We start from the raw sequence: 21,278 nt of genomic DNA, 5'->3' as shown, positions 1-21,278 counted from the left end.
TACAGGAAGGTTTTTACAATCCAAAGCAAGTAAGCAGCCTGTGGCCAGGGTTTGGTCCTCCCAGGAATTGCTTGGCCTCCTAAGGAGGCCACTGGTGAGCCTTTGAGGCCATCGCAGTGCGGTGGGAAGGGAAGCACTTCTCTGGGGACACTGGGAACACTGCTCCCTCTGGCAGCTTTCCAAGTCTCCCCGTGCCTTCTCCAGGTCCCTGCCATGGTGAGATACATCCACCAGTGGCTCATGGCCAATGATTCTGCTGAGCACAGGCTGGACAACGCCCTGCTGTATCTCACAGAAGCGCAGCCAAAAGACACAGTAATGACACTCCTGCGTGTGGCCCCATCCTGTGACAGGTAAGGGGCCCACCTGCCTAGAGGGCTCAGGGCTCACCCCAACCCATCGCCCTGTACAGCCTGTGCCAGGTGTCTGACCAACAGAAGAGTTTCAGGGCCCTCTGGCTGCTCCCTTTCCCAGCCCTGGCGTGTCACCCCTGAGCCTGCTGTCATGCTCCCTTGTTGCCCCACAGGGGCCTGTCCCCACAGGGCTAGGCTGCCTGGCTGCTGCTGGAGAGGGGCAGTGGGCAAAGGCAGAGCCGGCAGTCAACCCGGGCCCCTAGAGATGCCCAGGCCACGGTGCTGTGTCTGAGATGCCCTGAGACAGAGCTCTAACCCTGCAGAGCTGCCATGGCCATGTGGAAGACCATCATGTGCACGCCCAGGACTGCAGAGCTGGCACAGCGGATACTCCTGGATGTGCTGGGGAGCTGGCCAGAGCACAGCACATGCACCTCCGATGGGGACAAAATGGGTGTCTTTGCCCTGGCTGTGAGTTTCTGCCAGTGGCCTTTGCTGGCCACAAGGCTGCCTGTCCTACAGCTCTCCATCCTCCTTCCCCCACTGCATCTCCCTGCCTCAGGCACTGGCTTGAAAGCTGGCCTAGGGACAGCTGCAGGGCCACCAGGCCTGCTGCTCCCCCTGTGTCTCTCTGGGCCTCTCCCTGCCACGCTCGGTCCCAGTCACACAGACACCTCAGCACTGAGCGCTGTCTTGGGGGGCTTTGTCCTTTGCAGGGAACTGTGGTGATATGGAAGATCCTCCAGGAGCCCAGTGTCCCACGTAAAGTGATGGTGCATTTCCCGCAGTTATTTGTGCATCTGCTCTTCCAAGTGTTCTTCAGCACCAAAGAGATGTCAGAGGCGGTTGATACTTTTTGGAAGGGATGCCAGGAAGAACACAGCCTTGCTACCAGCCCCAACAGGTGCTCCATCCCAGTCCTTCTGTTCCTGCCACATGGACAGGGCAGGAGCCAGTGCTCCCAGTGTGACCCGGGCTTTGCTCTGCACTCAGGTTTGCAGTGAGAACCCTGAAGTCCCTGCTGTGCCGAAAGCAGTATGAGCATGTGGTGGTGTCAATGGAACGCAAGCGTGGCTGGGACACGCTGCTCTGTGCTGACACCCACCATTATGCTGTGGGTCTGCTGGCCAGGTGGGAGCCCTTTCCCATTGCTCTTGGCATTTGTGCTCTGTGTCTGGGGTGTCCTTCACAGTCCCTTGGTCAGGGGCCAGAGGGCCTTGTCACTGAGGGACAGCCAAGGAGACTGGAGAAGGTTGGGAGAGCAGGGTGCCCACAAAGAGTCACCTTCCTAATGGCCCATTTCTCCTTTCTGTGTGCTGGGGAATGATCAGACCACTGTGAGTTAGTTCTGGGGAGAGGTCTGTTCCCCTGGCTCATAGTCTTAATTAAGCGACTTTTACTCCTGACAGGGAGATGTCCTGCATCTCCATATCCTCATGTTCCCGCATCTTTCACTATCTGCTCCGGCTGCTCAGCTCACAGAAGCCACGCTGGGATCTGCCTGCCCTGGCCTTCATTGTGGAGGTGAGCCTGTTGGCCAGCGCTGCCTGGCTCTGCTGCCTCCCAGCTCTCTGCCCTCTCGCAGCCGCAGCTGCCTGGGACGGTGCCCACGCCCTGTGCTGCTGCCTGGGCCCCGCCCTGTGCGGTTCTGGGCTCCTGCCAGCCGGGTCCCCTGTCACTGCCCTGTGCCTTTCAGGTCCTTGAGCACCTGGAGTTGAGTGAACACAATGCTGACAGAGTCCAGCAAATCTTCTCAAGGCACCTGTGGAGCGAGTGCAGGGAGAAGCGTTGCCTGGCACTCAAGGCCCTTCTCAAGCTCACTGACGATCCCTCAAGGGTGAGAAGGGGGCAGCAGCTGAAGCCATGCAGGCAGCGTGGGGCTGGGGAACGCTGTCGCTTGGGCTGCGTAGGGCTTCGTCCGCTGGGACAGCCGCTCCCAGCTCTCCTGCCTCCCGCTTCAGCTGCCCGAGTGCTTCGGGACAGGCCTTTGGCTTCTGGGCCCTGCGGCAGCAGAGTTGCCTTTCACAAACTTGTGTTCTACACAGACCAAAAAAATGTGGAACCTGACTGAACGTCTTGTGGAGCTCCTGCAGGATGCAGATGGAGAGATTGTTAAGATAACAGTCATGGTACTCAACTTTATAATCATGGACAAGGACATGTGGATCCCCAGCCCCACTGTCCTGCAGCTGGCTGAGTCCCTCCTGCCTCTCTTTGACCATGTAAGGCTCCGTACCCCCAGCCACAGCCACTGGCTGATGCCAGGACACTTGGTGCCCTGTGGATTTTCAGGCCTGTGCCCAGCTGAGCCCTTTGCAGCCCATGCTGAGGTCTTATTTTCATCTCTTCACACAGGACAATAGCCAGGTACAGCTGCTCTCCATATTGCTCTTGAGAACATTGCTGAATCTTCCACTGGAAAAGGGAAGAAAGGACCTGAAGGCACAAGTGTGCCACAGTGTGCTCCCACTCTTCTTCCACTGCCATGATGAGAACTGGCAGGTGGCAAAGGTGAGGACGCAAGGGCTGCTGCTGTCCCCCTGGGAGGGGGCTCAGCTGCCTCCTGCCCTGGTGCCTGGAGGGCTGTAGCCTCCTACAGGCCCTGGCACAGAGACGCTGATCCTGGGGGCCCTTGGCTGCGGGGCATTTCCATGTTTCTGCTCTTCTCCAGGCTTCTTGGAAAACGCTGCTTTGTGTGGCCAAATTCCTGAAGAGGAGAGATCTTGAAAAATCTGTAAAGAAGGAGAAGCTATGGAGGTTCATTGAGATCCTGGTAAGAAGGGCGGGGAAGCCGCAGCCCCAGCCTGGAGAAGCCCCTGAGCGCGGTGCTCGGTGTGCGGGCTGGCAGCTGTGCCCCTGCCCGCTGCTGCAGCCCGAGGCCGCGCGGGCTCTGCTCCAGGCTCCTGCGGGCCCAGCCGGGTGCCGATGGATTCGCGGCCCGGCGGGGCTGCGGGGCGGCACCGCGGCTCCCCGGGCAGCAGCCGGCCCTCTGCCCCCTCCTGAGCCCGGCGCCAGCGGCTGCTGGCCGGGCCTCAGGGCTGTGCGGGCAGGGGAGGCCGGGGCTGGCGCGGGGAGCACCCGGCACAGGGGCTGAGCCCGCGCCAACCCTTCTCTGCTGCCGCTCTCTCCAGCTGGCAGAGGACAGCAGCAGCGCGGCCGAGCTCCTGCGCCGAGCCCTGCCCTACCTGGAGAGCCCACAGGAGCCCCTGCGAGAGGCGGCCGTCAGGTTCATGGGTGAGCCTCGAGCCCGGGCTCCCTCCCCGCCCCGCCGCAGCTCGGCCCCAGCCCCGCCTGCTGCCCCGGCAGCGCCACCCGGGCCCGGCGCCTCTGGCAGCCGTGCCCTGGGTTCGGCAGCGAGCGGCCAGGGCCCGGGATGAGCCCTGCCGGGCCAGGAGGCCGTGTGGGCACAGGGCTGGCAGCGCCGCTGGCAGGAGCTGTGCCGCTGGGCCTGACAGGCTCTGTGTTCCCAGGGACGGCCGGGCGGAGCTTGAGGGGACAGCAAGAAGAGCTCCAGCTGATCTGCAATGGTGAGAGAGGGCAGCGGGCTGACAGCGGGGGCTGTGGGGCGAGCTGCAAGCCCTGCCCCGGCTGCGGAGAGCTCTGCTCTCCTAGGTAGAGCACACAGAGAGTTCAGGGACACGTGTGGGATTCGTGGCCAGCAGCTTCGGGCTGATCCCCTTGGTCCCTGATCCCTCCCGGCCATGGCAAGAGCTGGCTGGGATGGCCCTGGCACGGGAGACTCCCCTCGGCTCCCCGCAGAGTCGGGATCTGACCGTGGCTCTGTTCCTTTCTCTTGCAGCCCTTGAATGTCTGACAGAGGATGTCAGTACTGCCGTGTTAGAGCTGGCACTTCAAACACTGCATGTCCTCCAGGCAATACAGTGTGGGCGATACTCCATCTTCCAGAAGATGCAAGATCAGCTGCGCCGGAAATGGACGACATGGCCTTGTCTGTCAGGGCTCGGATGTCTGCACTGTTGGAGCTCGGAGGAGAGCTGATTCAGGAAGCTCTCTTTCTTGGGGCCACCTGAGCCAGTGGGATTTTCCTCTTCTCTAAGATGTTTATTTTCTTCCCTTCCATTTTTTATCCTGAGTAAATAAAGAATGTGTTAGAATACGCAGATGCCCAAGAGCTATTCTTTGCTGCACAGGGTCTGCAGGGCAAGTGGGAGGAAAGGGTGAAAAGGGTGCTTGTGCTCAGTAGCACAGCAAGCAGAGGGGGCCTGAGGCCCTTAAGGGGGAAAAGTTTGCTTGTGCTCAGCAAGGTGCCCAGGCATGCAGGGTTGCAGGGAAAATGGCCAAAAGCCCCTTGGCCTTTGGTGGCTCTGCTGAAGCCTTTTGCTGCCCACAGAGCGGGTGGGCAAGGCCAGAGCTGCAGGGATCCCTGCGAGAGCGGTGCCTGGAGATGGCCACAAGCCCTGTCCCAGGCAGGAAGCGCCATCCGTATCCTCCTGCCCGTGTGTTGCTGGCTGGATGGTTGAGGGCTCTGAGGTGCCTCTTGGTGGGGCTCCTCTGGAGCTCCTGTGGGGCTGCAGCACCGCTGCCGGGCAGGTTGGCCGGGCTGGGGGAGACCCGGAGGGACTGGGGCAGTGGGAAGCCCTGAGCAATTGGGTGTCAGAGGCCACAAGCAGCCCTCAGGCAGCCAATTTGTTCCTGCCAGAGCTGACTTATAAAACAGATCCTGGGCACTCTCTAACACCATCAGTGTTGGAAAACGAAATGCAAGGAATTCTCAGATCTTCGGGCCTGTAAGTGAAGGCTTAGAATCCTCAGATTTACAGGATTTGATGTGAGACCTTGGAAAAGGCTTCCAAACTTAGGTGCTTGAATTGAGAATGTGAATCTATCTTTTAAAGCAGACATGTTCAGCTAAGTGGAGCATAGTTTAGAGTTTTAGATTTTAAAGTACTGTCCTGGTTTGTAAGATAAGCTTGTATTCTATTTGCCATCTGTTGGAGGTTGGGCAGGTTTGTTATTTCTTCCAAGAACAATGGTTTGCTCCGAAGAGGTAATGGTTTGTTAATGGGCCATTGACTGACTCACTTGCAGGGCTGGTAAACCTAACATCATCCCATTGTGAGATGCTCCACCCAGAGGGGGAAGCCAAGCACTCTTTTATTGTATAAAGTGGTACCTTTTTGGAGACAAAGTAGCTCTCTCTCTCTTTACGGGATTCCCAGAGAAGCAGCTCTCTCTCTTTGCAGGATTTCCCAGAGAAGCAGCTCCTTCGGCAAGATTCCCAGAGAAGCGGCTGGAGCGCGGTGAGGCGGCGGCGGTGGAGCTCGGAGGCGGCCCCGGCGCAGAGGAAGACCGGCTGCACTGCCACCAGATCTTCAGAGAAAACTATACCCTTCTAAAGATCACCACTTCAGCTGCAATTCATCAGCCACTGCAAGAGGAGCAGCTATCATTTCAACCGGACTACTACCAATACCTCGAATCCTCAGGTTGTGGACTTTATCACTAGTTTTGTTTGTACCAATTGCATTTGCCCCCTGCCTCCAAGTCTAACGGGGAGCAGAAATGGAGGGATGAGGGCAGGACCAGCAGAACGAGGAGCTCCCTGTTTGCTCTCCCCTCTCTGAGGTACCACCTACAACTTCGACCACTGCACTTTTTCTGGGAACGAGTCCAAGCCCTTGTGCGTGGAGCTGGATGCCAACAACCAGCCCCGCTTCCCGGAGTGGATCACCATTCCCCTTGTGTGCATTTACATGCTCTCCACCAACATCCTCCTGGTCAACCTGCTCGTGGCCATGTTCGGGTACGTAACGAAGGAGCCGTGGCTTCCTGGTCATCCCTGCACTGACATAGCTCTGGGGAAGAGACTGGAGTGCTGGAAAACAGCAGGAAGCCAAGCCTCGCCTCTGCATCTGTCACAGCAGCCTGGGGGAAACTGGTGCAGTGTCCTGGGGAGGGATTGCTGCCTGTCCTTTGCCTCCATCTCTAAGCATCCTCTGCACTGTGGGTGTGGTGCAAACCCCAGCAAACCCATCACAGGGGGTGATGCTGGGTCAGAGCCTTACCGAAATGTGAGTTGCTGCACAAGTGACCTTGCTTGAGCAGCAGAGTGAGTAAATGAGTTATCATCACTCTTCAGGACACTGTGGTTTTATTAACCTGAGCAGCTGTGTGGTGAGGATAAGTCTGGTACTGATTTGATGGACCTGCCATTTATTGTTCTGACTTAGACCACAGGCAATGGGCCACATCCCCCTGGGACATGCAAAAGGACTTTGTCTTGAGAAGTGCCATCACCTCTAGACCAGCAAGGTCAGGGAATGTCTTCCTCAGCTTCTCCCAGAAATCTTTGTTGCATCCTCTGCAAGCTGTGGCACAGAGTTGATTTAATCATGGGAAGTTCCTCATATCAGATTTTGGGGGTGTGTTGCCTTCATGTCTCACTTGGGAATGCAGCTGGATTGGTGTTGTGCCTCTGTTCCCATTCCCAGCCCTTGTCCTTTTCTGCTTTACACTCATGACAAGAGTACTCAAAACCTCTGACCAGCCTTCTTGAGGACCACAAGTTTATTTTTGTGATTTGATGGTACCTTGGCAGGAAGTTGCTTTGGCAACAGGAGTATTGACAGGACTCCTGGTGCTGCTCAAAGCATCTCTCAGCTGAATGACGCTGCCAGTGTTTCCTGGCCTGAGATGAGATGCTAGAGAGTGGTAAGTTGAGATTACCTCAGATTTAGGTTCTGCTCTGACCCCTCTTCCCCAGGCTGACCTAGAATCTAAAGAAAATCAGAAATACTATTTTTGGCAAGGCATCCAAGATAGGTAAAGCATATCTGTGCCTGGGGAGAGACAAGCATGCTCATACTCCCTAGGAAGGGTGCAAGTACCTTTCAACAATGAAGGAAAGTATACAGCAGTAAGCCAGCTCTACCCTAAAACCTTTAATATTTGCTAGAACACTTACTTTAACAGTACCTGATGGTAAATGCTCTGGTTTATGCTGTTATGCCAGTAAAAAACCCTCTAGTTTTCACCAGTTGCATCTATCTTTTACACAAAAAGAGAATCTCCACCAGGTGAAGGTTTGCATTTATCTCACATAAAGGTGCATTAGGCTCTGAGCAGAGGCATTTTGGGAGCATCCATCTGCCACTTAATGTCACACTGAAAGGTCAGGCAGCCTGGGAGCTGCTTGCACCTGTGGTTGTTGCTTTGCAGGGTCCATACAGTGCCTTGTGCTGTGGGTTTGATCTGTGCCTGCAGTGTCCTTAATACGTCTACTATAAATCTCAGGAGCTTTTAAATTTCTTGTAAGTGTTCTCATTTTAGGTTTGGGCTTTTTCCTAAGAAAGCAGTTATCTGCTCAGTTAATAAGACACAATATCTTGTGAAGAAGCATCCTGTTCTCATGTGTCTAGGCTAGAAGAAGACTGGTTAGAGCTGAGGTAGTAAAAATACATGGAGTATTTTCTTCCTATTCATATATTTTCCTGTTTATTTGTAACTTCAAGGGTTTTTTTTCCTACTGTTTTAATTCCACCCATTTGTGAATTACTCTCTAAGGAGGAGAACAAACTAAATAACCTCCTGGTTAATAAAAATTACTACCTTCAGAATGACTAGGGCTCCTAACATCAGAGGGACATGGAGCTGCCGGAATGAGTCCAGAGGAGATTCTCAAAGGGAATGGAGCCAGGCTAGGAGAGCTGAGGGTGCTCACCTGGGGAGAAAAAGGCTCCAGGGAGAGCTCAGAGCCCCTTGCAGGGACTAAAGCGGCTCCAGGAGAGCTGGAGAGGAACTGGGGATAAGGCATGGAGGGACAGGACACAGGGAATGGCTTCCACTGCCAGAGAGCATGGATGGATGGGATACTGGGAAGGAATTGTCCCCTGTGAGGGTGGGCAGGCCCTGGCACAGGGTGCCCAGAGCAGCTGTGGCTGCCCCTGGATCCCTGGCAGTGTCCAAGGCCAGGTTAGATGGGGCTTGGAACAACCTGGGATGATAGAAGGTGTCCCTGCCCATGGCAGGGGATGGAATGGGGTGAGCTTTAAGGTCCTTCCCAAGCCAAACTACTCTGGGATTCTGTGACTATAAAACCATGCCCTGGTACAGTACAGGAATGCTCTGTTGTTGGCTCTGATGCAGCTCTTTGGTGACCAACTCATCCTGGTTGTGTTCTCTCTTTCCCATCAGTTACACTGTTGGATCAGTGCAAGAGAACAATGACCAGGTGTGGAAGTTCCAACGCTTTTTCCTGGTGCAGGAATACTGCAGTCGCCTGACCATCCCCTTCCCCTTTGTCATCTTTGCCTACATATTCATGGTGCTGAGGAAATGCTTCAAGTGCTGCTGTAACAAAGAAAGCAAAGAGCCATCCATTTGTTGTGAGTTGGATTTTTCCTTGTTGACCAAAAGTCATCTCTGCAGCAGGTGCATTGCAGTTCCTACGTGGCATCCTGTGCTTATTCCAGGCATTTTGTGCTGTGCTGGGAGATTTCCAAGGGCCATGTAGACCTCTGTCATGCAAATCCACTGTGCTGCTGGAAATCTCTTCAGTAAGATTCAAGTTTTCAAGTGATATTTATCCAGTGCTCTCTTATCTAAGCCATTTCCATGTAGAATTGCCTTGTGTGTGTAACTCATTAAGACTTCAGATTAATCCTAACTCTTTAGGGCTGCTTATGCTGTTTCTCAGCTTTGCAAGGTTGTGGGTTTGGCTTTTTTGTAATTCATTCTTCTTGCTAGGGAGTGACTGAAAGAGAACAAACAGTTTCCATGTAGCCAAACCACCTCAAAAATGTGACAAGTCAATGCTCAAGCTATTTCTCCTTTTTCTGTTGGGGGACACAGATAGGAATTGTTTTAACAAGCCTTCCCCCCTGCCTCTCCAGCAAATATGATGTTTTCTCAGCTGAGAGAGAATAAATTGAATTAATTGACAGGCTTTTTCCCATCCATCAGTAACCTGCCTGGTGCCCTGCAGCAGAAGCTGGATTTGTTACCAGTTTAGGAGGAAGGGCCTTCTTTGGCATATAAAATTGTTTAGCACTAAATCATTTTGGCTGTCTAAATTGCTGTGTGGATTTCTTGCTGGGGAAGCTGTTGGGTAGCAGAAATTCCTGCTCAAATGATGCACAGTTGATGTTGCAGCTCTGAAAGAATGGGAGAGTTAATTAGAGCCAGAAAATGGTTGTGGTTTTGCTGATGATAGGAACTGAGAACTGCAGAGGAAGCACACTGATGTATTGACTGTGGTAAAATCCTGCCTTCCCCTTTAACTCTTATGGAAATGGTTGGGATTTGAGTGCTTAGATGCTTGTTGGATTGTGGGGGAACAGCTGAGGGGTTTGTGAGGTCAGAGGAGCACTGGGTGGAAGAAAGGGACTTCATCCATTCACCAGCCTGGGGCTTCTTCTGTCTCAGTTTATTTTATTTTTTTATTTAAACCCCTGTGGTGTATTGTGTCCTTTTGGAACATGACAAAATGCTGAAGTATTACCCTGGAAGACTATGATGCCTCAAAGTGGGCTCCTCTGTATCAGCTCTTGAATTTACAGCACCATCATAAAATGCTTCTTAGAGAAGACAATTCTTCATCATTCTGGAGTGTTTCAGTTCAATCAAAAATCATATATCATGGTCCTTAGAAGTGTTACTCCTAATGATCCAATATGGGGTAATGTAGAAACAAATGGAAAGCTCAAACCCAGATGGGATCTTGCTAGAATATCCTGTACCTGTTGAAGCAGAGGCACCTGTGTTAACCAAGACTCAAAAAAAGTACAGAAAGACTTCTGGAGCTTGTAAGGTTGTGGGTTGGTTTTGTGTTTGCTTATTTGGTGGGTTTTGGGTTTTATGTTTGCTCGTATTTTGTGTTTTTAAGTGACTCTGGTTGCCAGGAGCATTCAGTGAAAGGCGTTAGTGTCACATCTGTGAGAGCTGAGTCACAGGTGGGCAGTGGGGCTGTGAGTGCTCAGGATGTGGAGAAGGGAATCATTAACCTCTGAATGCACACACTGACCCAGCCGCTTTGCACCTTGGCTTTCGAACACAAATTAAGTATTTTTCTTTCAAATACATTTCCCAGGCTCAAGAAATGAGGACAATGAAATCCTGGCATGGGAAGCTGTCATGAAGGAAAATTACCTTGTCAAAATCAATACAAAAGCAAATGATTCATCAGAAGAGTAAGCCTGCCTATCTTTGTCTTCATTCTCTTACTTTTCTCTTGAACATTTCTAGTGAAGGCACATTTTCAGCAGCTCTAGGTGTTTACAAACTAATGAGTAAGTAAATAAACTCAGCATAAATGTGCTTTTTATTTCTGAAGTGAAATGGTGCTTTTTTTTGTTTGCTGAAGAGAAGACAAAAAAAAAGTCTTCCCATGGTGTTTTGAGATCTTATCATGGGAAGCAGTGCCACAGCTGACTCTTGCTGTAGCATTAGTTTAGGCTGGATATTAGGAAAAAGTTCTTTATGGAAAGGGTTGTCCAGCCCTGGAACAGACTGCCCAAGGCAGTGGTGGCACCCCCATCTCGGCGTGGGGATTTAAAAGCTGTGTGGATATGGCACTTGGGGACCTGAGTTAGTGGTGGAATTGGTTGGACTTGATCTTTTCCAACTCAAATAATTCTATGATTTTACATTTAGCAGAGAATGTTTACTGTTGGACCTGGAATCTCAGACATTCCCACAGCAGTAATCCAAATGGAGATGTGTAATTAGTAGCATGAGTTGTGCAGACCTCTGAGGAGGGGAAGATGGTCTTTAGAATCATGGTATTTGAAACTTTGGAGACTTACGCTTGGATATTTCTTTGACTGCCAGCTCATGGAAACATTTGGGATCTGTCTCACTGTTTTCAGAGTAACAGTTTAAGAGGAAAAAAAAAAACAACAAAAACTGAAAGAAAGCAAGAAAACGGAACACTGCTAGAGAACAAAACCTGCTCTGTATAATTGCTTAATTTTGCTAACTTCTGGCAGCTTGAATATTTCTCTTAATCAGAGAGAGCTGATAGGAATGGACAAGAAAAACCAGACCCTTCCATATCTGTGGGCATCAACATTGCCATCCACAAATAAGTGTTTAGGTTAAGACTACCCAGAGACAAACAGCATTGCATAAGAAGCCAAACAAATACCAAAAACATTTCCTTGGTACTGGAAGCAAAAATGTCTTGAGAAGGAAAATGTAATAGCATCCTACTAATAGTAATTTGCATGTTAGTTAATTTACTTGTACTAAAAATGATGCCAGTCACGTGCAGCCCTGCCTCCCTGGGAGGATGGAGCACTGGGGGGAGTTGGGGTGTGGTAATTAGCCAAGTTTTCCTTGGTATCCAGACTGATCCCATTGCTTCATGTTCTCCTTCTGCTTCTAGGATAGTGCATCGATTCAGACAACTGGATGCAAAGGTACTTCTGTCCCAGATTGCTCCGGGAAATGTGATTCTCTCTGGTAAAGCAGGGGGTGTGCCATGGCAAGGAAAATGAGACTCCCAGAGTTGTGTGCAGTCTTTGTCACTGTCACCAGGACCCCATTTTAATTGGGCTTTTTTACTGTGCTCTTTTGATTCCATAGATAGGAGTGTGTAGGGCGTGTAGTGATTAGGACAGAAGGGAATGGTTTTGAACTGAGAGGAGGATTAGATGGGATAATGGGAAGAAATTCTTGGCTGTGAGTTTGGGCCCACCCTGGAACAGGGTACCCAGAGAAGCTGTGGCTGCCCCTGGATCCCTGGAAGTATCCAAAGCCAGGCTGGATGGGGTTGGAGCAGCCAAAAATGAGCTGTGAGATCCCTTCCAAGCCACAAGAGCTTTCTAATGTGCAGGGAAATGAAACAAAGACACTTGCTTAGCACTGGAGGAGTGTTTCTCAATATTCCTTGTGGGATGGACTAAAGCAGAAGTAATTTCCATCTTAAACTGCAACATTCCGCTGTCTAACAGGTCCATGAAACGCCAGTGGGAAGAAGGGGTGTCACACACTTGACATGTCCCCGTCCCAAAGGTGTCTGTCAAGTTTAGCTTCTGGTGGTGTTGGCATGGTGTAATTAAGCAATATAAGGCTACCCATATACCAGAGAGCACATTATGAGAATTGCCATACAAATAATTTTTTATGACTGTGATGTTGAAATGGGTATGTGTGTTCACAATGGTTATTTTCTGAGGCTTGACTGAATTATCTGTTTGGCCTCTGAAGTGGGGAGTGGCTTTGGTATGAAGCACAGACTTTTTGGGAAGCTCAGGTGAAAAGACCCACATATACTTCAGAGTATTTTTTTTTTGGTTACTGTCAAATAATTTAGATTGCAAAATAATAGCTTGCTTCCAGACTGAAGGGGAAGTGGTGAGTGAGTATGATGCTGCTCTTGAAACTGAAAGGAGATCTGCTAACCTTAATTCTCTCCTGAAAATAAATACCCATCTCTTGCTTTTCTCGTCTGGTAACTGCTGGTTAACTCGCTGAAATAGAGGCGTCAGGGCTTGCTGCATTAATTGCCCTGATGAACATTGTACTTGGTACTGTCCTCTCGAGCACTCTTGCATTTGGTGTAATACTTGCAGAGGCAATTACTTGTTACTTTCATTGCTCATTAGCATTGCATTCCTTCAGCTAGATGGACTTTACAAAAATAACCTCCTTTTTTTTTTTTTTTTAAGCTCTCTGATTTGAAAGGCCTTCTGAAAGAGATTTCCAGTAAAATTAAATAAGTGGAACTGAAATTCAAGAGCAGCTACTGGAGCAGGGTAAGCCCTCTTTAAATCCATTGTCTGCCTTGAAAAAATTACCAGCATTTGTGGTGTTAAATTGGTGTGTCTTTGAAAGAAGAGCTAGTATTAATTGTTGATGGTTGTATTCATATTGTCTGATACTGGGGAAGAAACGAGACCCAACTTCTCTTCCTCATTTGTGTTTTTCTTTATGAAAAATACAGTTTTCTATCTGGGGTTTCTATCAATTTTTGGCACTGTTTAAGATACCTTGTTTTGCCACGTGCCTCTGAATAACTGTGACTAACCCAAGGTTATTTTAGTTGTCTTTTTGTTGGAGGGCCTCTAGAAATTGAGGAGCTGCTGTGCTGGATCCTTTACCCTTGGTATCTTTTAACTCTGAAGAGCAGGCAATCCAAATAGAAAAGACAGAAGTGAGGGCAGGAGTAAGGTTTATTTTTCCACTATCAAAGTGGGGCATTAGGCTGGATTGCTGTAGCCTTCCTGTGTCCTGTACAATAAGCTGCAGTGTGAGGAGCTGACCCAAAGCCTCAGGTCCAGTTTGAGTGTCTGGTCATCAGCCTTGTGTCCTTTTGCCTCCAGTTTCAAGAAAGAATTGTTTTGGGTCCCACAGTGGGATGTGAAAAGCAGACAGAATATTGATGCAGAGAACACTGTCACCTTTAGAGACAGCAGGTTAAGAAGTGTAACTGTTGAATGGGATAATCTGGAACAACTTGATCAGCCCGGACATTACGGCTTGGCTCTTTCTTCCACAGAGTGGTTTCGTCCAAGAAACCTTAAACCTGTGCCAAACATTTCCCAGTCCGCTCACTCTTTTCCTGGGAGAACTGGATATTCACTTGAACTGAGTGCCTTTTAGTCATGAATGACTTGCAACCACCTAATAAAATCTACAAGGATCACCAGTTCCTGGGTGCTTCTGGGATGTGCTGGACTCCAAGTTGCCTAAAAAATAGGCTGTAAAATAGTGGAACTCTGGAGGCCATTTAGTCCAGTGCTGCTCAAACAGTGCCAGCGCTGATCAAAGGGAGCTGCAATGTGGCTGGAAAACAGGTTGTAATTAGATACAGGGGGCAGCCTGGGACAAGGGACAGTAGTTTATGGTGGAGCTTGTGGAAAGGGACCTCTCATGATGGATGGCAGTGCCTTCAGAAGAATCCTAGAATCCCAGAGCGGTTTGGGTTGGAAGGGACCTTAAAGCTCATCCAGTTCCACCCTCTGCCATGGGCAGGGACACCCTCCCCTGGACAAGGCATCCAGTCACCCAAGCTGATGTCGAGAGGATGAAAGCAAAGCCTTGAGGTGGGCTGGGAGTTCTACTCACCAATTCTTTCTGTTGCTCACACAGGTACCAATTCATGAAGAATAATTGCTCAGAGCTGGCAGCAACCCCCAAGCAGATGGTAATGGAGGCACCAGAGTATCAATGTCTCAGCAGGAGTCAGCAGGATTTTCTTGCAATTTTTATTTTTGTTGATCAAACAGCCCTTTCTGCTTGTTGCAAGGTTGTGGTGAAACTGGAGATGGCTGCTTATCTCCTGACATGATTCCTGTGTTACCCAAAATCTTCTCATCTGCCCTAAGGTCCAGTGGCAGCAATTAGTCCTTGTTAAGCTGCTGCTGCAAATCACTCCTATTTCCAAGAGTTCTGCTGCTCTTGCCAAAATCCCTTTGCTTTTCCATTTCACTTGGAGGGACCTGTGCATGGGTTCCCTTCAAGCACTAATTGCATGTCTGAATGAATCAATCTCCCTTCCTGTTCTGCCCCGTAGTAGCTGGATCTTGCTTGTTCCTTGCACGGGCTGTCAGACCTGCTGGGGTCTGGAATGCTGGTGTGCCAGAATGTAGTGGATTTCAGCATCATCCCCCCAAGGAAAGCCTTTGGTCCAACCCTGCATCCCTATTTCAGACTGTAAAGGAACATTGTGGACTTGTTCCCCCTCTACCCGGAACCTTTCAGCAGTGCAGAAGTTCAGCTATTACAGCCCTGCATGGGAGAGACATTAATTTATCTAGGAACTGTTTCTAAGGCTTTGTGGGCAATCCTTCCTTGGTTTCAATCATGAAAATTTGTATTCTGGGAATGTTGGAATTCATTTGACTTTTCCAATGTGTGTTTGCTGATGTTTGCAGCTGGAAATGGAGAAGAGATTGTTGGAACCTTTAAACAGAGCAGTGCTTGATATGGTGAGGTGGCTCTTTCTGTCTAAAATAGCAGCTGAATTCTGTCACTATTTTTTTTTTTTTTTTGTATAGCTGAGAGCATAGCCAACTGAAAGCACTACAAATAGCATTTATTTACATGGCAAAGCATTGTATCAAGCTTCCTTCCCAGTGTCTAGGAATCATGGAATCATAGACTCACCAGAGGAAAGGACCTGCAAGGATCATGGAGTCCAACCCCTGGTCCTGCACAGACATCCCAACAGTCCTATCCTATGCATCCCTGAGAGCATTGTTCAAATGTTCCTTGGGCTCTGTCAGCCTGGGGCTGTGCCCGTTCCCTGAGGGCGTCTGGTCAGTGTGCCAGCACCATCTGGGAAAACCTTTTCCTAAAATTCCACCTGACCCTGCCCTGACACAGCTCCAGCCACTCCCTCAGGTGCTGTCCCTGTCACAGAGAGCAGAGATTGGAGCTGTCCTTTGGGAGAGAGCTGCCAGTCATGCTGAGACCTCCTCCTCTCTCCAAGCTGAACAAGCCAATTGACCTCAGCTGTTCCTCATACAGCTTCCCCTCCTGGCCCCTCATCATCTTCATTCCCCTCTTTGGATACTCTCTGCAGGCTTTATGTCCTTATGATACATTCAGAGAGGTTGCTGCTCTTCTCTCCCTGCATTTTATCACCCAACTGTACTGTATGCTGTGCATGACATCATCCTGGGGGCTCCAGCACTAACAATAGCAGTGGTATTTGTTTTCATGTGGAAATATTTTCTGCTGAAAAGTAAAGGAGCTGGGCTTTCACTGATTCACATGGCAGTTAGCTGCATCATAAATTCTTGAGATAAGGTTCCTTTCTGGAAATTATTTTTCCCATATCATTTGTCTGCCTTGGATGTGAAAATTGTGCTTTTTGTTCACTCCCTTCCTATATAAAACCTGTGGAATGCTTTAAACCCTTCTGGGAAATCCCAAGGGCCTTGTCTTGGAAGAATATACAATAGACTCTCCACCTAGGCTTAAAGAGAAGACTTCTGCCATGGAGCCTTGCAACACCAGGATCCACCCCAGTTCCTTTCCCCGTGTCCCAAATTCTTGCATTTTTTCCTTTCCCTGTTTCCTCATTGGTTGTGGTATCCCTGGTGGCCGGCCCCATCTTCCCTGTAGGCCAATGCCCTTTGCTCTGCCCTTTGTGCTGCCCCTGTGCCCTCAGACCATTGGCCACTGACCCCTGCTTAACCTTGTGCAGAGCACATGGCCAGGTCTTTGTCCCTGATCCCTTCAGCCAGGTGGATGCAATAAACCTTTGCTGGAATACATCATAAACAGACCCTTCCTGTCTTTCCTCTGCTGGGCTATGTGTGTGTGCGGACTTGAAATGGCTGTTCTTGTGGCCTTACTCAGAGCAGCTTCTGAAGGTGACACTTTGAAGAAGGCTGCAGCATGTCTAGCACCCTGCCACGTGGCAACAAAAACCTGCTGTGTGATTGCCTGAAGCTGTAGAGATCTATTGTTGTGTGAATGTAACTGTGCAACCATGTTCTGTAAGGTCTGAATTCTGGAGTCAGTCCGTGTGCAGTGCTGCAGCCAGGGGCACCAGCCCGTGCTGCACATGCTGCTCCCTTCCCAGAAGCCGCGCGGGCTCTGCTCCAGGCTCCTGCGGCCCAGCCGGGGCCGATGGAGCCGCGGCCCGGCGGGGCTGCGGGGCGGCACCGCGGCTCCCCGGGCAGCAGCCGGCCCTCTGCCCCTCCAGGGCCAGCGCCAGGATTTGGTGCCAGCACCTTCACGGTGGGCAGGGGAGCCCTGCAGGCGCTGTTTGTAGAGAGCGCTGCCGGCTCCAGGACGGTTTAGATGAATGGAGACGAGAGATCTCTGAAGGCTGCTCTTGGGGTATAAGGTTTATTAGGGATGGAGAAAGGTCCTGCTTTGAGCTGCCAGACGCAGCACGTGGCGAGGCTTGAGAGGGTGAGGGAAGTTCCATGAGGAGGGGAAGTTCCAAAACAGCGTCTGGCCCCTCAGAGCCCCCTTATCAGGGGGCTTCAAGGTGGGCTGGAACAAGGCTTGGGCCAATGGGGTTACATGCACTTGATGTTTCAGGGGAGGGTTACAGGTGCGGGGTGAACCATACATTTTGGGGGGTGAGATGGAACAGTCCACTTGACCCCAGGACCCATCCGTAGGCAGGGGCATTGTCCGGCTAGCAGAGAGGACTGTTCTCATCCTGGCTGTATTATTTATTAATAATTATATTTATCCATCCTTCCCTACAGCTGTTGTCTGGCTGCTGCCAATAAGGGGCAGGGGGCAGAGGCAGGGCTGGCTGCCAGCCCGGGCCCTCGCGGCTGCCCAGGCCAGGTGCTGTGACTGAGGCCCCCTGACAGAGAGCTCTGGGCCCGCAGAGCTGCGGCCACCATGGGGAGGGTGGCCACGTCTCCTGGAGCAGGGCTGCGGAGGCACTGCTGCCCTGGTGGCTCTGGACCCCACAGAAACAGCAATGGAACATGCACAAGAACAGCAGGTCTGCTTTCAGCACTTCCCTTGGCTGCTCCTTTAGGGTGCTTGCACCACACTCAGAGACACAGAACACCTTCTTTTCCTCTGAGAGTTATTCCTGGCCTCTTCATTTTTCCAATGCACCAGGTATTAGCTGCTGGCTTCAACTAGACACATAAACTGCTGCATTAAACTTTCAACTCAGCTGTTTTTTTAATCCAGAATGCTTTAAAAATGTGCAGAAAAGTCCAATGAGACGTGATTGTATCTCTGTCTTGTGAATCTCACTAGCTATTGGAGCTTTTGTGTTGCTGCTAATCCCTTCTATGAAAAAAATTAATTCTAGAGAAGAGCAACATCATCTGACAGACACCAAGCATTGCCAGCAGTTCCTCCAGGTGTTCCTGCCAACAGCCCCTGCAGGAAGGAGCACAGTCCCCAGTGCACGTGGGTTTGGTTTCCTATGGCACAAAAGGCCCCAGGGGCACAGGTCTCTGGGGCAGGAGACGGGCACCAGCCCTGCCAGGGCTCGGGGGCTGGCAGGTCTGCTTGGGCAGGGACTCTGCCACAGCTGCTGGTGTCAGTGTTCCCAGGCTCCAGGGCTCAGAGCAGAATTCCTGCCCTGGCCCACAGTTCCTTGTGCCACAGTTCCTTGTGTGTGCCACACCCATGGGTTTAGGATGACCATGGACCGTGGCAGCTTCCATGGAAGGTCCCGTGCCCTTCCCAGCGCGGCTTCGTCGGTAGCCCTGGGGGCTCCTTCTGCTGCCCTGAGCCCGCAGAGCAGGGCAGCGTTTGCTGATGGTCTGAGCCCTTCCTAAAGATCCTGTTGGGCTGTCTCAGACACTTGGGGCCAGGGATTCCTGCCAACCTGGGCCACTTTGGGTGGGCAGGGGGTGGCCCCAGGGCAGGTGCAGTGTATGCAAGGACCTTTGTGACACATGCAGCATGGAATGGAGCTGGGTGTCCAAGGGCCCTTCGTGACACGGTGCAGCATGGAATGGAGCCGGGTGTCCAAGGGCCCTTCGTGACACGGTGCAGCATGGAATGGAGCTGGGTGTCCAAGGGCCCTTCGTGACACGGTGCAGCATGGAATGGAGCCGGGTGTCCAAGGGCCCTTTGTGACACGGTGCAGCATGGAATGGAGCTGGGTGTCCAAGGGCCCTTCGTGACACGGTGCAGCATGGAACGGAGCCCGGTGTCCAAGGGCCCTTTGTGACACGTGCTGACATAGGAGCTGGAAGTGGCAAGAGCACGCCACTCTGCTCAGAGCAGGCGACCAGAGAGGACGGGACAGAGCGGTGCTGTGAGGAGCCCCCACACAGCGCGCTCATTCCTGTCCAACCCGGAGTGTTTCTGAGGCATAGTTCTTGCAGCTCACCTTGAGGCCAGACCACAGGACTCGGTGAGCTGTGGCCTTCCAAGGCTTCAATTCTGCAGGTGCCCTTGAGGGCAGACCGTGAGACTTGGTGCCCCAGATTTTTCCAAGGCATCTCTCCTGAGGGTAGCCAGAAATCCGGTCAGAGACATGGGGCAGGGAGCCCTGAGAGTGCCCAAGCTGACCTGGGTGGAGGAGGAAGAAGGCGGCCCTGCAGCTGCCCCAGCACAGGAGACTGAAGAGGTGGTGCCATTCCATCCACCACAGGAGGGTAAGTGGCAGAGCCAGGCCGCAGGGCTGGTGCCTTCAGACAGCTTGGCTCCATCACACCCCACCCCATCCCATCCCATCCCATCGCTTGGGGACGTGCCCATGGACAGGACGGAAGAGGGGCCCGGGCAGACACCCCACAGTGGCCGTGATCCATCCATCTGTGGCATCCTGGGGCTGTCCCTGCCTCGGCAGCGCAGGGCGGGGCTGTGTTCTCCAGCCCCTCCTGCAGCCCCTCAGCCCTGGCTGCGCTCGCTCTTTGCCAGATGCAGCCCTGGACCAGACACAAGAACAGAAACCCAACCATGGCCGCTTCCACAGAACAGCAAAGGTACCTGAAGCCATCCCCACCTGGGCTGGGCCTGCTGTCACTGCTCAGCCGAGCACCGTGTGTGGAGCACTCCATGTAACATCCATGGCTTTTTGCCCTTCTCCTTCAGCTCGTTTGCAAATTCATCAAGACAATTCGGCAGGAAGAGAACATTGCCAGGGGCGCTGGGCTCAGAGCATACTCGCCCATCTTCCAAACCAAGACCAGTGCTGCCCTGCTGGATTTGCTTGTACAGGAAGGTTTTTACAATCCAAAGCAAGTAAGCAGCCTGTGGCCAGGGTTTGGTCCTCCCAGGAATTGCTTGGCCTCCTAAGGAGGCCACTGGTGAGCCTTTGAGGCCATCGCAGTGCGGTGGGAAGGGAAGCACTTCTCTGGGGACACTGGGAACACTGCTCCCTCTGGCAGCTTTCCAAGTCTCCCCGTGCCTTCTCCAGGTCCCTGCCATGGTGAGATACATCCACCAGTGGCTCATGGCCAATGATTCTGCTGAGCACAGGCTGGACAACGCCCTGCTGTATCTCACAGAAGCGCAGCCAAAAGACACAGTAATGACACTCCTGCGTGTGGCCCCATCGTGTGACAGGTAAGGGGCCCACCTGCCTAGAGGTCTCACAGCTCACCACAACCCATCGCCCTGTACAGCCTGGGCCAGGTTTCTGACCAACAGAAGAGTTTCAGGGCCCTCTGGCTGCTCCCTTTCCCAGCCCTGGCGTGTCACCCCTGAGCCTGCTGTCATGCTCCCTTGTTGCCCCACAGGGGCCTGTCCCCACAGGGCTGGGCTGCCTGGCTGCTGCTGGAGAGGGGCAGTGGGCAAAGGCAGAGCCGGCAGTCAACCCGGGCCTCTAGAGATGCCCACGCCATGGTGCTGTGTCTGAGATGCCCTGAGACAGAGCTCTAACCCTGCAGAGCTGCCATGGCCATGTGGAAGACCATCATGTGCACGCCCAGGACTGCAGAGCTGGCACAGCGGATACTCCTGGATGTGCTGGGGAGCTGGCCAGAGCACAGCACATGCACCTCCGATGGGGACAAAATGGGTGTCTTTGCCCTGGCTGTGAGTTTCTGCCAGTGGCCTTTGCTGGCCCCAAGGCTGCCTGTCCCACAGCTCTCCATCCTCCTTCCCCCACTGCATCTCCCTTCCTCAGGCACTGGCTTGAAAGCTGGCCTAGGGACAGCTGCAGGGCCACCAGGCCTGCTGCTCCCCCTGTGTCTCTCTGGGCCTCTCCCTACCACGCTCGGGCCCTGTCACACGGACACCTCAGCACTGAGCGCTGTCTTGGGGGGCTTTGTCCTTTGCAGGGAACTGTGGTGATATGGAAGATCCTCCAGGAGCCCAGTGTCCCACGTAAAGTGATGGTGCATTTCCCGCAGTTATTTGTGCATCTGCTCTTCCAAGTGTTCTTCAGCACCAAAGAGATGTCAGAGGCGGTTGATACTTTTTGGAAGGGATGCCAGGAAGAACACAGCCTTGCTACCAGCCCCAACAGGTGCTCCATCCCAGTCCTTCTGTTCCTGCCACATGGACAGGGCAGGAGCCAGTGCTCCCAGTGTGACCCGGGCTTTGCTCTGCACTCAGGTTTGCAGTGAG

General features: G+C 52.1%; 1 protein-coding gene and 1 long non-coding RNA gene across 2 annotated transcripts; both read left to right on the top strand.

Moving 5' to 3' along the window:
• The first annotated feature begins 3,530 nt into the window (after positions 1 to 3,530).
• On the top strand, positions 3,531 to 4,472 carry LOC146766962 (uncharacterized). Its single transcript, XR_014956634.1, has 3 exons — positions 3,531 to 3,587; positions 3,824 to 3,880; positions 4,153 to 4,472. It is a non-coding gene; the product is annotated as an uncharacterized LOC146766962 (long non-coding RNA).
• A 1,458-nt stretch (positions 4,473 to 5,930) lies between these two features.
• LOC144246661 (transient receptor potential cation channel subfamily M member 8-like) lies at positions 5,931 to 16,544 on the top strand. Its single transcript, XM_085585515.1, has 6 exons — positions 5,931 to 6,117; positions 8,508 to 8,698; positions 10,402 to 10,501; positions 11,698 to 11,731; positions 12,983 to 13,069; positions 14,406 to 16,544. The coding sequence occupies exons 1-5, from the start codon at positions 6,068 to 6,070 to the stop codon at positions 13,031 to 13,033; spliced, it is 426 nt and encodes a 141-aa protein (XP_085441641.1). The 5' UTR covers positions 5,931 to 6,067; the 3' UTR covers positions 13,034 to 13,069; positions 14,406 to 16,544.
• The last annotated feature ends 4,734 nt before the right edge of the window (positions 16,545 to 21,278 follow it).

The sequence above is a fragment of the Lonchura striata genome, chromosome 7, assembly GCF_050655825.1.
Source record: "Lonchura striata isolate lonStrDom1 chromosome 7, ASM5065582v1, whole genome shotgun sequence".
NCBI lineage: Eukaryota > Metazoa > Chordata > Aves > Passeriformes > Estrildidae > Lonchura > Lonchura striata.
Note: the sequence above shows the minus strand (reverse complement) of the source record. Positions and strands in the feature narration are given on the sequence as shown.